A 15,402-nucleotide genomic window follows, 5' to 3' on the forward strand; every position below is an offset into this window, starting at 1 on the left:
GGAGCTTTATTCTCTGATTTTTTTGTTGTTTGTTTGTCTGTTTTTCTTTGGTACTGGGAATCGAACTCAGGACCTTGTGCTTGCTAGGCAGGTGCTTGTGCCACTGAGCTATACTCCTGCCTTTTTTTTTTTTTTTGGCTGGGGGGTGAAACAGGACCTACTATCTAGTGCAAGCTGCCCTCAAACTCAAGGCAATCCTCCTGCCTCAGCCTTCCAAGCGCTAGGATTATAGGTGTACACTATTATGCCTGGCTTCATGTTTTTAAAAATAAAATTGGTGTTACACTGTAACATGCTTTTCTTACCTGTATTAAATCAAGATCTCAATAAGTATCCCTTAAATATCACAGAATTAAATATTCTTTAAAAACTTAATTTGTTAATAGCTCCTGGATATCCCGCTTGTATTATATTATCATCTTCCCATTATCAGATAGTTTCTAAACTTTGTTATTACAAAGATGCTGAGATAAACAATATTGTGCTTAAAATTTCAAATAACCTATGGTCAAAGTAGCACTGGAAAACAGGCTCCGTCAAACCTGACACTCTCACACCAGCCCCTGTCCTCCAGGGCTGCTCTTTCTGGCCTGGTCTGCAGGGCCCATTTCTCGGTCACACTTCACTTTTACTTTCTCAAATCAACTTTGCCACTGGCAACCATAAATCAATCAATCAAGCATCTTAGGAGAGCCACCATTTACCAGCTGTGTGCGACATTTTACACGTCATTTCACCAAGTTCGCAAAAACATCTGCAATCCAGAAGGCAAAATGCGTTGGAAATGGGACTTTGTATGAAAACTGTGGGAAGTACCCCGGCGGACCGCAGACCCAGAGCACTCAGCAAGCCCAACCCTGCGTGGGCTCTTACCGTCTTGGAGCGCCAGCACCGGCAGTAGGCTGCTTTCGTGAGACACAGGTCTTCGATGTTGATTTCATTCACCACCTTGGGGTTTTCCTTCTGAATCTTAAGGTTTATCAAGCTGTCCTTCTGTTGCTTCTTCTTTGGGAAGAAGGGGCGGACAGCGAGGTAGCCGAGGAGGGCAAGCACGCCCAGGAAGGGCAGCAGCCGGAGCCATTCTGCAACTGAAGGCACACAGTCAGCCATGCCAGCTGCTGCCTGCTGCCCACATCTGTGACCCTGGGGTGGGCTTCCCAGCAGACCCTGCTCTACTAGCGCCACCCTTGTATGAGCTAACTTGAGTCTCAGGAAAGTAGAAAGCTCAATTTGCAGAATGATTCCTACTTCAAATAATGTGTCGCACTGAGCCCGTAGCATGTCTGTGCCAGGGCCTATGTCCAGATGTCCTCTGGCCTCCTGCCGGGGTGGGCTGCACCTCAGCTGTATGGTGCTAGCATCAAGGGTGTACGCTCCTGGCCGAGTCCCCTGACTGGTCAGGCACATCTGGGGTGTACCCTGGGTGTGGGCGGCACCACCCAAAGGGCCCAGCCCTTTTGAAATTGAAATTGAAACGTTTATAAATTGAAGACGTTCTCATTGTAGGATAAAGCTCATTGCATAGACATTCATTAAGTGCCTGCTGGAGCCTTGTCCTAAGATAGAGCATATAAATGTGGTAGGGAATGCTTCACTCTGCCTGTGGACACAAACACAAACACATCAAGACTCTTGAGACAGTGGTGGTGAACCAATGGCATATCGGCCACACTGGTCACACACGGCCCTCTCTGCCATGACATCAGGGGTTGTGCAAGTCATTTTTTTCTAAGCTAAAACCTCAGTATTTGGGTGTAACTGAGGTGTTGGCACTTTGAGATAAGTGAGTTCTAGACTGCAGCTTGGGAACTCAGTCTCTAAAAGGTTCACCATCAGTCTTCCAAGACAGATATGTTTGCACATGTGGATCAAGTCTCCCTGAGGTTCCTGTACTAGCAAAAGGTACTAGCACAAGTTACCTATACTAAAGTCCTGTTTACCTTCCTTCGCTGAGTGGCCCCCTGGGACCTTGCTAGGTGCTACATGGAAATAGCCAACTTAAGAAAAAACAGGAAATTATGTACCAAGGTGTGTGCGAATAAACACGGCTGGGGATGTGGCTCAGCGGTGGAGCACTTACTTGCTTGGAGTTCAGTCCCCAGCACAAAAACCAAACCAAAACCAAACCCACCAAGTAGAGAAGTATCATACAAGAAAAAATGTTTTAATGTTGACAATAAATGAAGCCAGACATGGTGGTGCAAACCTGTAATCCCAGCACTCAGAAGGCTGAGGCCAGACGATTGCTGTGAATTCGAGGCCAACGTGAGCTACACAGAGACTCCGTCTCAAAAAAAAAAAAAAAAAAAAAAGAAAGAAAAAGGAAAGAAAGAAAGAAAAGAAATAATGAACCGAATGAACAAACTATGCTTTGAGTACAATTCTGCTAAGTCACTTAACACTCAGCTTAAACAACCGTTCTACTGTAACATTACTAGTCCCATTTTACAGGGGGTAAACTGCAGCTGAAGCATGTGTGGCCCAGCACAGCTTACATCCAAAGACTTTTGTAAATCACCATGAACCAGTGTGGTGCCACACACCTGTAACCCTAGCACTTGGTAGGCTGAGGCAGGAGAGCTGTGAGTTCAAGGCCAGCCTGGACTATGTACTGAGTCCCTGCCTAAAAAAAATTTTTTTTTAAAATCTAACAGATCTAAAATTAAATCTGTTCTTCTCTTGGTAAAACTCTCAAGACAATCAATCTTGTTATTTAAATACTCAAAGAAACGGCAGTTTAATTTTTACTCTCCCAAAACAGAATCCTTATATAGACCTCCTTATATACAAAGGTATCAGAGTGCCTAGCACAGAGAAGGTGCAGAGTGTGCAAAGTACAGGACAGCCTGTGTCAGAGAGGACAGAGCTGGGGTGGAAGCAGGGCTGGTCCTTTTTTCCACACCAGAGCTATTTTCCACACCAACTTGACACTGCTATATGACAGAAATCTTAGAGATGTAAACTTATGGTCATTGGAATGAAGCTCTGCACGGAGGAGGACTCTGCCTCCTGCACCCATTACACCCTTACAAAAAAATGAAGACTCCATAAAGGTTCTCTGAGTGAATTCGCACAGGCTTATATCATATGTGCTACACACAATACTGTCCCATCAGGCGTCTTGTACCACCCAACGGACTGTCCCATGTCACCCGATGGAACTGTCGCACATGGTAGCAAGACACACACATCCGGCCAGTGGATGCCTTCAAGTTCTGTAGTGCAACAGAGCTGTTTCATGGAGGGAAAGGACCTGCACTGTCGAGGTGACCAAGTCGCTAGCCACTGCTTGCACATGTGCCTACAGTTTTCTCTTCATCTCACACGGCAGGACAGGAGCCTCGGAAACACTGCCTGAAAGAAGACTGTGATGCTTAGAGGAGGAGGTGGCAATGAGGGGATGCAGTGGGGTTGGCCAGGGTGCAGGAGGAGCCAGAGGACAGGCGCGGAAGCCTTTCCTGTGGCCTCTGGGGCAGGCAGGTGGCTGTCACTGGAACTGGGCCACGGGAGCCGAGCGGCCCCCACAATGGTACCTCTCCGAAGGACAGTCAAGGGGACACTGGCTCGGTGTGGAGGAGCCCAGAGAGGAGGGGCTGTGGATGAGAGGTGTGCGCCTGCCAAGACACTTCATATCTCTAGGAATTAAATTAGCTTGTGCTGGGAGGAGCCTGTCCTCAGTCAGGACGCATCCAAGACATCAAAGCACACAAAATACAGAAAATGAAAGATATGATTAATACACACGTGTGGCTATTTACATGTAAAGTAAAATTCTGGATCACGCAGGGACACAACTTTTCCAGGCACAGCAGCTGCGCAGTCAGTGGCTACTGTACAGTTGCCACAGACTGAGGACAGCCGTGCAGGGCAGGGCTGTGAGCTTCCTTTCCAGGCTCACAGAGCCACACCTCTTCCCTCCACCCACACAGCCTCTGCAGGGTTTGTCTCTGGTGCACATGAGGCAAGGCACAGGGCCGACAGCTGCTCACCCTTCTGTGGCCCGACAGAAGGGCCGACAGAGCGGTTGAAGGCAGCACAACCGGTCCCATCCCCTTTTCCCTCCCACAGCGGCGTCACCTGTTCACGGCATCTTCCAAGTCAGCAACGAATGCAAGTATGCTGAAGCGGGGGTCCTGCAATCAATGTGTGTTGGACAGAGTAATATTAGAGTTACTCCAGGGGAGGGAGGAAACAGCAGGGGAAGGAAAAAGAATTAAGATGTGTCATGCATTGTTAACACGCACCCTGGTGCTTGCCATGTACTGCAAGCATGTACTAATACAAAACTGTTGAAAGGATTTAATATTAAAATTATTCTATTTTATTAGGGCCAGATGTGGTGGCACATGCCTGTAATCCCAGCATCTGGGAGGCTGAGGCAGGAGGATCACTGCAAGTCAGGCCAGCCTGAACTAGATGGTGAAACTCTGTCTCAAAAAGACAAAAAAATACAATAATTCTATTTGTTTCAATAATTAAAAAACCACAAGAGGTTAAACTGCCAAAAAGCATATGAGTAAGAGTATAAAAGTGAAGACCTTTTCTTTAGACTCTTCAAAGAGTTTGCCTATCTTAATTTACCAAACCCTGGAAACAAATGGTATTAATGTTTTTAAATCTACTTCAGAAAATGTTCTTTTAGGCCAAGCGGTGGTGCCCAGAGGCTGAGGCAGGAGGACTGCCGTGAGTTCACAGCCAGCCTGAACTATAGCAAGACCCTGTCTCAAAAAAAATCCCCGTAAAAAATGTTCTTTTAAACACTTGATTCCTCGGTAAAATGCTGCTCTAAAACAGTGATGAGAGGTAAGAACTGCATATGGTAGGAACTCACAAACAGACCGAGTACAATTCACTGCCCGATGTGGTATAAAAATGTGTGAACAAAAAGGTTTATGCTAATACTGTTTGGACAATTAAATGCCAGTATCTTGTATTCTGAGTAACTGATTTAAGGATAACAATATGCAATGTATTAACCATTGTTACCCTCCTATTATCGTGTTTTGAAATGTTTTTTTGCTTTAAAATTTAAAAAATGGAAATGAGGCCTAAAAAGTTCAATTGAAATCATTTTAAGTACATTTATTAACAATGATTTTTAGTGAAAAATATCAAGTACCGAAGAATTAAATAAAATTTTAAAACTTTTATTTGATGTATATTGAGCCATTAGCTACTTTAAAAGGAAAAAACATTACCTACTAATTATAAACAATGTATAAAATAATGTAAAACAGATATTTTATACAGCATTTTTGTTTTGAATTATTAAATTTATATAACACTTAAAAAACTTAGGAAAGTATAAAAAAGAAAGTAAATCACAATTCCACCAGTAAGAATTGCTAAGTTTGGTACGTTTCTAGTTTTGAGAGTGATGTGTAAACATATATGTTATAAATGCTTTCTAAGGGGCTGGGGATTTAGCTCAGCGGCACAGCACCTGCCCAGAAAGCGCAACATCATGAGTTCGATTCCTGGTACCGGAAAAAAAAAATAAAAATAAAAATAAACACTTTTTAAAACCGAAACCACACTGTAAATAGTCTAGATCAGATTATCATGTCAGCCCAGGTCCACCGCTACATCTAGAAACACAAAGTGGGCAGCTGTGTCCACGGCCTTCACAGTGCAAAACCAACACCAGCAGGACCTCCAGTCTGCACACCGCCGAGCCCCCCACTGCAGTGTCTGCCAGCCCAGCTCATTCCCCTCACCCTGAGGCACGCATGATTTACACTTCTTTCGCTGTGTGCTCACTTATCTATTCGATGAGCTTTGAAATGGCACAGACCTGCAAACATTACCTAAAACAAAATGCAAGTTTTGTTGTTTTGGCAGAACTGTGGACTACACCCAAGGCCTTCACACTGAGCTACATCCCGGTCCTATTTTATTTTTTAAGACAACCTCTTTCCCTAAATCACTGTTTCCCAGGCTGCGCTCCTGTAATCCCCTAGCTCTGGGTGGTTTCTCGCCTCAGCCTCCCAGAGCACAGGGATTATGGGGATGTACCACCATAAACTCAATAAAATGAGTCATCTGAAAAATCACTATCCATATATCCACATGTGTATGTCATTTCCATCACCCCAGACAGTCTGTTCTGATACCATTCCAATCAAACACCCTTTGTGATTTTTATCGTCAGTCCCACTCCCAATGTCAGGCAATGTCTCCATCCTTCTAGTCATCCAGGGCTCGCCGTGAGACTGGTGTGGTGCAGTGCCACGCCGCAGGGGCCCAGCTGTCTCTGTGCCTGGGCTCAGCACAGGGTCTGCCCTGAGAAAGAGCCAGGAAACAACTAAGTTTTAAGTCTGTCTATGGTATAAGGCCAGGTCTTCCTGTACCTACTGGAGGTCCAATCCCACCACTGCTTTGTCAACAGTATGTACATTCCAGTGACACAGGCCAACAGCAGATAAGGTCCCTGCTCTAAAGGGAAGAGGAGAAAGATAATAAGCAAGCAAACCAAAAAACAAGATGGTCACAGGATGAAAATAAATAGGACAATATGAAAGAAGACGACCTGGGTTGATGGCACCACCTGTAATCCCAACACTGTGGAAGCTGAGGCAGGAGGACCAAGGGCTTAGGGCCAACCTTAACTACACAGCAAGACTCTGTCTCAAAACAAATAAATAAATAAATAAATAAACCAACCAACCCAGGGGCAGAGCGGCAAACTGACCGCAACTTCAGATAAGGGGGTGCCAACAAAGGTTTCTTAAATACAAGGACCTTGAAGCCTAAACATGAGAAGTAAAGGGCTCCAAGGAAGAAGCACTTTAAAGACAGAACAGTGTGAGAAAGAGCCAACTTCCTACAAAGTGTGACAAACAAATGAAATGGGACAGCACTTGGTGAAAACTACCCAACACTACTTGCAAGGGGGCTAGCACTCGTTCTGCCCCACACTACACCTACTCACCACCGAACAGAAGCTCCCAGCTTCCAGCAGACCTCAAAATGAGCCACAGAGCAAGCTACTGCAACTGAGTTTGTACCCATTCAACTGAGATAATTTGATATGGTCAGAACCTGTTTATCTCCAGGGCCTCTGAGTAAGTGTCAATTAAAATCCAGGAAGACTTTAAAATCTTTAAGAAAACAACTTTTAGTACCCTCTAAAACTATCAAACCTCATGAACTTGTCAGGTGATGTAACAAATACTAAAGACACCACAATTGCAAGATGCTGTCCCTACTACATGGGCTCCTCCAGAAGGATGGATGCAACCTGTAAGGAAGGCTTACGCGACTGTGAAGCACGGGACTGCATCACATGGCAACGCTAAGAGGTGTAGAACCTTCTGCTCCCACACCTGTGAGGCTTCTCCAAGATGAGTCAGCCCACAGGCATACAGGCCCAGGGAAGGCGGACCTGCGTCCCACCCAAAGATGACCCTCATGAAAGGCTTGGCAAACTAAGCACCCTGGCATCGCTGGAATATAATGGAAAATGAGAGGGGATTGCAGAAGCAAGCAGCTGCCCCATGATGAAAGGCTCTGATATGCAACAGATAGGAAGGAATCCACACTGCACCTCACAGCAAACCACTGAAATATCCAGACACTGATCTCCCTAGAAAACTACTCAGTGACCAAATCAAGCTGGCAACTGACGGAAGACAAATGAGAGGGCCGCACAAAAGAGCAGAGACATGGAGGTGGGAGGAAGAGGTGGGACAGCCTATTGCAAATACAGGGAAGCAGACCAGAAGAAAATAATGCCCAATGCCCGCTGAAACTACAGCAGCGGCCACTAAGTCAGAGGAGAAAGGACCAAGATGAGAAATCCTCTCCACTGGGTCCCTAAATTGCCTAGAATAACGTACATGAATTTTCTGAGAACAGCCCAGCTCTTTTGCCAAGATCTCAGACAAGGTCTGTGATCAATTCCCATCCTCTGCAATCTAAGAACCACCAACCCAACTAGTAAAACCAGTAAACTGGTGTCTGATGGATTACAGAGCATGGTATAATGAGGTGGTGCTCCTTCATAATTCCTAGATTTCTAACTTCACTTTATGGATGGATGGAGCTCTCTAATACAACAAAACAATGCCCTCGAAGCATAGAGAAAAGGGGGAGATATAAGCAGTACCGACATGCTTAAGGGACGCAGGGGAGACACGAAAGGTCCACAGGTAACAAAAAGTGAAGGGTGGGAAATACCATCATAAGGGATGGCAGAGGCTTCACAGGAGATAGAGCTTTCTTTGAAAGGGTACAACAGATTCTGCAAAGGAGCTGAGCAGAGCAGAAAGATACCAACTCCCCTGCTCCTTCCATCCGAGAAAGATAGGATAAATAAAAAGATACCACCACAGAGAATTACAGGGGAAGTGGTTTCCTCAAGGCAAGCGTTATTCCTGGCAAGAGGGGGCCACTGCAAGAAATATCAAGGGTTTGCCGAAGACAAGCCAGTATTAGAAGATGAAAACCTGAGAGACTAAGATTAGAGGTTAGATGGAGATGCATTTTTGGCTATAATTAAGTCAGACAGACAGAACTCGCTGATCTCAACATCCAGTCCACCTACAAAGTACCCAGGAGGCGCCGTTTTGTTTACTCACTAGAATGTAAGAGAATTGGATCTCCTTAGAGTGTTCCCCTTAATTAAATGTTTCACTTACTATACACTTTCTTCCTCTATGATGACTTCCTGTTTTAATTTAAAGGGGAAAAATATCACCTGTCCTAATTTTTTAAAAAATCAGACCACACTTATTAATACTGAGAAGGATCTTAATATTTATATCTACATCCCACTATTAAGCAACTGTGAAAGTAAAGGGAAAGAACCAGCACCACCAGAGAGATAAAATCAAGATTAAAAAAAAGAACATTTCAAAGCAACTTGACTATAAAGCAATAAATTTCCTGAAAATTTAGATACTATAGAGAAAGTATATAGCCAGGCTTGGTGGTGCACGTCTGTAATCCCCAAAACTCCGGAGGCTGAGGCAAGAGGATCACTGAGAGTTCAAGCCCAGCCTAGATTATGTACTGAGTTCAAGGCCAGTCTGAAGTATAAAGACCTTTTCTCAAAACACCAAAAAAGGGAAGAAAGTATCTTCTTAAGGCAACAGAATTAAGTTTAAGAAGTGCCAGGCATGATGGCACACGCCTGTAATCCTAGCACTCAGGAGGCTGAGGCAGGAGGACTGCTATGAGTTTGAGGCCAGCCTGGGCTACACAGTGAGTCCAGGCCAGCCTGAACTACACAGCAAGACCCTGTCTCAAACAACAAAAAAATAAATAAGAGAGGACAGATTCAATGTTTCATACAGTGACAGAGGCTAGCTATGACAGCCCATTCCTATATAAACAGTGGGGGTGGGGCTGAGGGTTAAACCCAGGACCTCACAGGAGCTAAACACAGACTCTACCACTGAGCTGCACCCTGGGGAGAGGGGCTGCTTTGTTTTTATAACAGGAATGTTTGGTACTGGAAGTATGCCTCAGTGGTAGAGCACTTGTATAGCATACATGAAAGTCCCAGGGTTCAGGCCCAACCAAACACTGCCAAAAAAAAATTTTTTTTTGGTACAGGAATCGAACTCACAACCCTGCACTTGCCAGGCAGGCGCTTGGGCCACTGGGCTATATCCCCGGCCCCCAATTTTTTTTTTCTTTAAATACATATAGGCATACTTGGATCCCAATGAGAAATTCTAAGAAACTAGGGCAGTTTATTTTTCTTTACAAATCTGCAAAAGGCTGCATATAATAAAACCTGGGGAGAGGGCCAGGGATTTATCTCAATGATGCTTGGCACCTGCTTGCGAAGTCCTGAATTCAATTCCTGGTATAAAAAAAAAAAAAAAAAAAAAACATAAAAATAATACAACTTGGTTGCCATTAACTTTGTCACATTTTTTATGTATTATTTACAGTTAAGAAGCTAAGACCCAGACATGATTTCCACTTCTCAACTCTAGAAAAGGCAGAAACAAAGCATCATCGAATGGCTTTACTATTTAAATATAAAGTGTGTCAAGATTAAAGGACCAATCAAATAAAAGTAATGACCAATTCAAAGATCTTTTTCAATTCCATTACAAATAAAGCAGTGTCCTACCATGTAGAACATTGTGGGGCCAATGGACAGCAGAGGCTGAATAAAGACTTGACTTGAGGAGCTTTACATTGCTGACAAGCTATGTGGAGGAAAATGTTTTAGATGAGACCCACAAATGCCTACATAAAAACCACAAAGGTCAAATAATCCCCAATTACACTTCTTTCCCCCCCATCTTCCTCGATTATGCTGTTAAATACAGGTGGACTATGAAGATACAAAACTTTGTAATTTGACAGTAATAAATTTTTCCTAAATTCTCAAAAAAGGTTTCTAAAATAAAATTTTTTAGTCTTTCAGAAATAATCTTTATTATTTGCATGTTTATAAATACAACTGTGTTTGGTTTGAATTTTAATGATTTCTATGCTATCTTATTAGGAAAACTCACCTTTTGTTCCGTTCCTTTCTCCTAAAAAATTCTGAATTATATAGTAAAACAAGCCAGGGATTTAGCTCAGGGGCATAGCATCTGCCAGGCAAGTGTGAGGTCTTGAGTTCAATTCCCGGTACAAAAAAAAAAATGGATCTTAAATGGTAGGCTTTTGATGTCATAAGTAAATATACCCTTGTAGCTGACACTGAAAATAAAAATATGTAAATACTTCCATTACCCCAGAAAGTATTCCCTACACCATTTATTCTCCCACTGCTGATTTTTATAACCAAATCCTCTGTCACCAAAGTTTCTGCTATTCACCTCGTGGATGGGTATTCTTTCCTTTTCTCTGCTGACCAGTATTCTACTTTATGAACATACCATAACATGTTCATCCATTTTCCTCTTGGTAGATAATTGAATCGTGTCCAGCTAGGGGCTAGTATACATAAGGCTGCCATGAACATCCTTGTACAAGTCCTTTCACGTCACTTCCAATTCTATTTCACTTTTATCTTCTGTTCAAAACTGGCCCCTTCTGGTAAATAACACGTGCTCGCTTCGACAGCACATATACTAAAATTGGATAAATAACACTTGCGCCTATCAACTCTGGCATGTGTGCTACCCTGGGAATATATTGAAGTCTCACACTATCTGGGCGTGGAGCCCTCACCTGTAATCCCAGCACTTAGGAGGCTGAAGCAGGCCATGTTAGTGAGCTCAAAGCCAGCCTGAACTACATATTGAAACCTTGTCTCAAGAAACAAAGAGTCTCACACTGATTTGTCTTGAAAGAGTAAAACCTGCTAAAGTTTCATGGAAGACGAAAAACTAATTCAAGTAAAAAGAATTTCATGGTAAGCTTATAAATCTGAAAACTGTTTTCTGAGTTTTGATTGTTGTTGGAGGTGTTTTAAAAATGTTTATGATCAGCCAGGTGCAGTGACAGACATTTATATCCCCAGAATGTGGGAGGCTGAAGCAGAAGGATCACAAGTTCAAGGCCAGATTGCAGTACACAGTGAGATTGTCTCAAGAAAACAGTCATAGTGGTGGTGAACATCTGTAACCCGAGCACTCTGGGAGACTGAGGCAGGAGGACCACAAGTTCAAGCCCAGCCTGGGTAATTTAGTGAGATCCCCATTTCAAACTAAAATTTAAAAACCGAGGTGATAGAGTTCGGTGCAAAGGCCCTGGGTTCAATTCCTAGTACCATCGAAAAAAGCAAGAAAGTGAGAGCAAGAGAGGGAGAGGGAGAAAGTTTATATGGTACAGTATTAAGAAAAAACATTTTTAGTCAAAGTATTAGAATGTACTATACTTCGAATATACAATTATACTCATTTATCTTAAAGGCATTCCTCTACAAAATTTAACAAACAAAAAATAGGTTTTTCTTATAGATAAGAACTGTCTGTATTTAAATCATGTATGGTAATTAAGGATCTCCATGTTTTTTCTAAGAATGCGGAGTCATCATGAGAGAGCAGGTTACTTAGAAAAACTGCTAGACCTAAATAGGGAAGGAAATACAGGCAATAATGGAAGCTGTAACTTTAAATTTTTATTAGATGTTTGTAGTAAATAACAATTACATTCATTGTGAACGGTAAATTATTTAGCTCTACTATTTAGCTCTCTTTCATAAAAGAGAGTGAGAATTTTTTTGGTCTCCTAGACATTTAAATGCTGAAAAGTTGTTTTCCTAGTCTTCATTTCAACAAAAGTCTATAATAAATTCCACAAGTAATTCATTCAAGAAAGCCAAATGACAGTCTACTTTGAAGGGGAAGATTCAGAGTAGGAAACAGCCACTGAAGTTTTCATCTGTATTACTTCAAAACGGGCCCTGCAACTTTAGTGTCTAATTTAAAACAGACTACCTGGGCTGGGAATATAGCTCAGTGACACAGTGCCTGCCTGGCAAGTGCGAGGTCCTGAGTTTGATTTCCGGTATGTATGTATTTATGTATGTATACATGAATAAATAGATTACTTCATCTTTCCATAAAGCAGTTATTACAACTATATTTATTTCCTGAATAAGCAATGAGAATTAATTGTGCACACTATAATGGAACTTTTTTTTTGAGAACTTACTGATTTAAGTTATAAACTTTTGGTTGAGTTTTCTTACTGCCTTTTTGGGGAGGGGAGGGAATGGGGAGACAGAGTCTCCCTATGCAGCTCAGGCTGGTCTTCAACTCATTAAGTAGCCCAGACTGGCATCCAATTCACTGTGCTGACCCTGCTTCAGCCTCCTGAGTGATGGATTAAAGGTGTGTGCCACCACACTCAGCTCTTAATATGTGTAGTAAGAATTGTGTATTTGTTGACAGCAGCAGAGATCCTCAAGAAAACATGTTTCCCAGCCACAAAACCCAGTTTCACTTTCTAACCTGTTTCAGTATCACTCCATTTACAGAAAACTGAAACTGTTATAAATTCAGGCCAATTCAAGTTGCACTGGATTGCTGAAAGGTTAATTTACACAAATTATTAAGGTAAATTGCAAAAGACAGTAACTGTCACAGATAGTACCCTTTTTAGCCAGTATTACTAATTTAGTGAACACTGTACATTCATGAGTATATTTCAAGATAGGCATGCTAGTGCATGCCTGCAATCCTAGCACTAGGGAGGCTGAGGCAGGAGGATGTCTGTGAGTTCAAGGCCAGTATGCGCCTCAAAGTGAGTTTAAGGCCAGCCTGAACTGCATAATAAAACCCTGTCTCAAAAAGCCCCTCACCTTCCAAAAAAGTGTAATTCAAAGGAAGGAAACTGGTATGTGGATATTTACACTGAAGGAGAACTATACAATAAACTGCTAACTTGCAACATTCAAACGGACCTCCCATTATGACCACTCATAGATGCGAACAAATCGTGGAAGTAGCTCAGTTGTCTGCCGGACACTGTCTGTGCTACAGTGTTTACAGCGTGAGAGTATACAGTCTTACAATACAGTCAGGGGCAGAGTAAAAGCTGGATCAAGATTGTGATGTTTATAAACACCTAATGATTTGAAAGCTTTTTCCCCCTTTAAATTGCGTGACATTTAGTTTAGATGTTTCATCCTATTATCACCATGCTTTTTACTCAATTACGTTTTCTACTAAATACTAAAACTCACAATCCACTTAATAGAGCAACTGTCGCTGACCATAAAATCCTGTATATTTGGAGAATACAACACCTAGTTAACCCCAGCTAGACCCACCCACCACCAGTCTGTGGAGGGAGCTACCACAAAAGGTACATTTATTTGAGGAAAGAACCCCCGCCCCCGCGCTGAGAACGGAATTTCGGCCCCTTTTTTCTTAATTCTGAGACAGTCTCGCGAGGAGGCTAAACTGCCCGTGCTGGGCTCTCTTGCGATCCTCCTGCCTCAGCCTGTGAGCGCTGGTTAGAGGCGTGAGGCCAAGACACGCAGTGACGAAACCATTCTTGAAAAAAGAAAACCAGAAACCTTCCCTAAAGTTGTAATCCACTTCCGCATAACGAGCACTAGTTCTGCACGGACTCTCTCGGGTCTAGGCAGGACAAGTGTCGCATTCCTTCCCCGGCCCACGAAGGACTCCAGGTCTGCGACTGCAGGTCCGGGGCTCGCAGCCGGACCCCCGGCACGCAGCGGCCAGCAGGTGCGCTCTTCCTCACCAGCCCGAGGCCCCGCTCCCACAGCGCTCACACCCGATCCAGCCCAAGGACGCACCGCATCCGGAGACGTCACGGCCTTGCGTAAGCGAGAACCTTAATTTAAGCACACGTCACATCTACTTGGCCTCCTTCCCGGGGCTGGCAGTCTGGGGGTGACCTCGCGCGTCCCCCAGAGGGGGTACAGCTGTCTTCTAACTCCGTCAGTGTCGCGCGCGCCTCCTGCCCACGCGCTATCTATTCCTTGCCACCCAGCGCTCGGGGGCTGAGCCCGCCCGAACGAGCTCTAAAACACGCCCGCCGACCGACGCGGACTGAGGACAGAGGGACAAGCCTATTCCTATTCCTCCTCCGGCTCCCGCTGGGTCACATCCGGGCCGCCCAACACGCTGGACGCCGCAGACAGCCACGAGCACTAGATCTGACACACGGCGGCGCGGACGCTCCCGGCACCACTGCGCATGTGGGCGCAGGCGCATAGGGTCACGGTGGTCACGGGGAGGCGTGCTCGGCTTCGCCCCGCCCCTCGCACAAGGATCCTCGCCCCTCCCCCACGGCGCGCAAGGACGGCGAGCGCTACCTGTGAGGTGGGCGAAGCCGGTGATGCTTTCCGGGACCGGGAGCCGCTTCAGATAGGCGGGGAGCTGCACCTTCACGATGCGGGCCACGCTCTCCAGAACCATGGCGGCCAGCGACTTCCGCGCCTCAGCGGCCCCGCCAACCTCGGCTCGCTGCCGCGCTTGCGCCCGGGGCGCGTGGGAGACGGCCGCGCCGATTGGCCGCGGCGCGTGACGTGCGCGTGCTCGACCGCGAGAACGCGCGGGGCTGCGGACACGAGGCGGCTGGAACTGTGGTCGGGAGGTGGATACCCTGAGCTCCCAGCGACGTCCCTGCCCCTTCGCACACCCCGGGCCCTCCGGAAGGGCAAAGGACGGAAGCCTTAGAAACCATCTTCGAGTTGGATGCTTCGGCCAGATCTACAGTGCTCTGCAAGTTCTAGCCCAGCCTGGGCAACCAGAAGACGCGGTCTCAAAATACAAATGTTTACCAGGGTTTGGGGTGTAATTCAGTGCAAAGGCCCCGCCTGCAATACCTAGTAGGAGAAAGATAACAGAGTTAATGAAAACCTTGATAAACCTCTTTTCCATCATTATAACCTGTTCAAAGTTGTCAAGGTAAAATTATACTACAAACACCACGACGTCCATGCCCCTGAGCTTGGACCTGCAAGAGACAATAAAGTGACCGTTAAAAAGTTGGTGTTTGCATACATATCCC

The 15,402-nt window shown here is 44.7% G+C and overlaps 1 protein-coding gene across 1 annotated transcript in view; it reads right to left on the minus strand.

Annotated features, from left to right (window-relative positions):
• Cisd2 (CDGSH iron sulfur domain 2) overlaps positions 1-14,904 on the minus strand; it is a 16,203-nt gene extending 1,299 nt beyond the window's left edge. The window contains exons 1-2 of the mRNA XM_005406245.2: positions 14,705-14,904; positions 874-1,088 (exon numbers count right to left, since the gene is read on the minus strand). Coding sequence (XP_005406302.1) covers positions 874-1,088; positions 14,705-14,807 — 318 coding nt within the window. The 5' untranslated portion in view covers positions 14,808-14,904. The remainder of the gene's footprint in view (positions 1-873; positions 1,089-14,704) is intronic.
• Between the last annotated feature and the right edge of the window lie 498 nt (positions 14,905-15,402).

This window comes from Chinchilla lanigera, unplaced genomic scaffold (genome assembly GCF_000276665.1).
Source record: "Chinchilla lanigera isolate Chin_1 unplaced genomic scaffold, ChiLan1.0 scaffold00095, whole genome shotgun sequence".
NCBI lineage: Eukaryota > Metazoa > Chordata > Mammalia > Rodentia > Chinchillidae > Chinchilla > Chinchilla lanigera.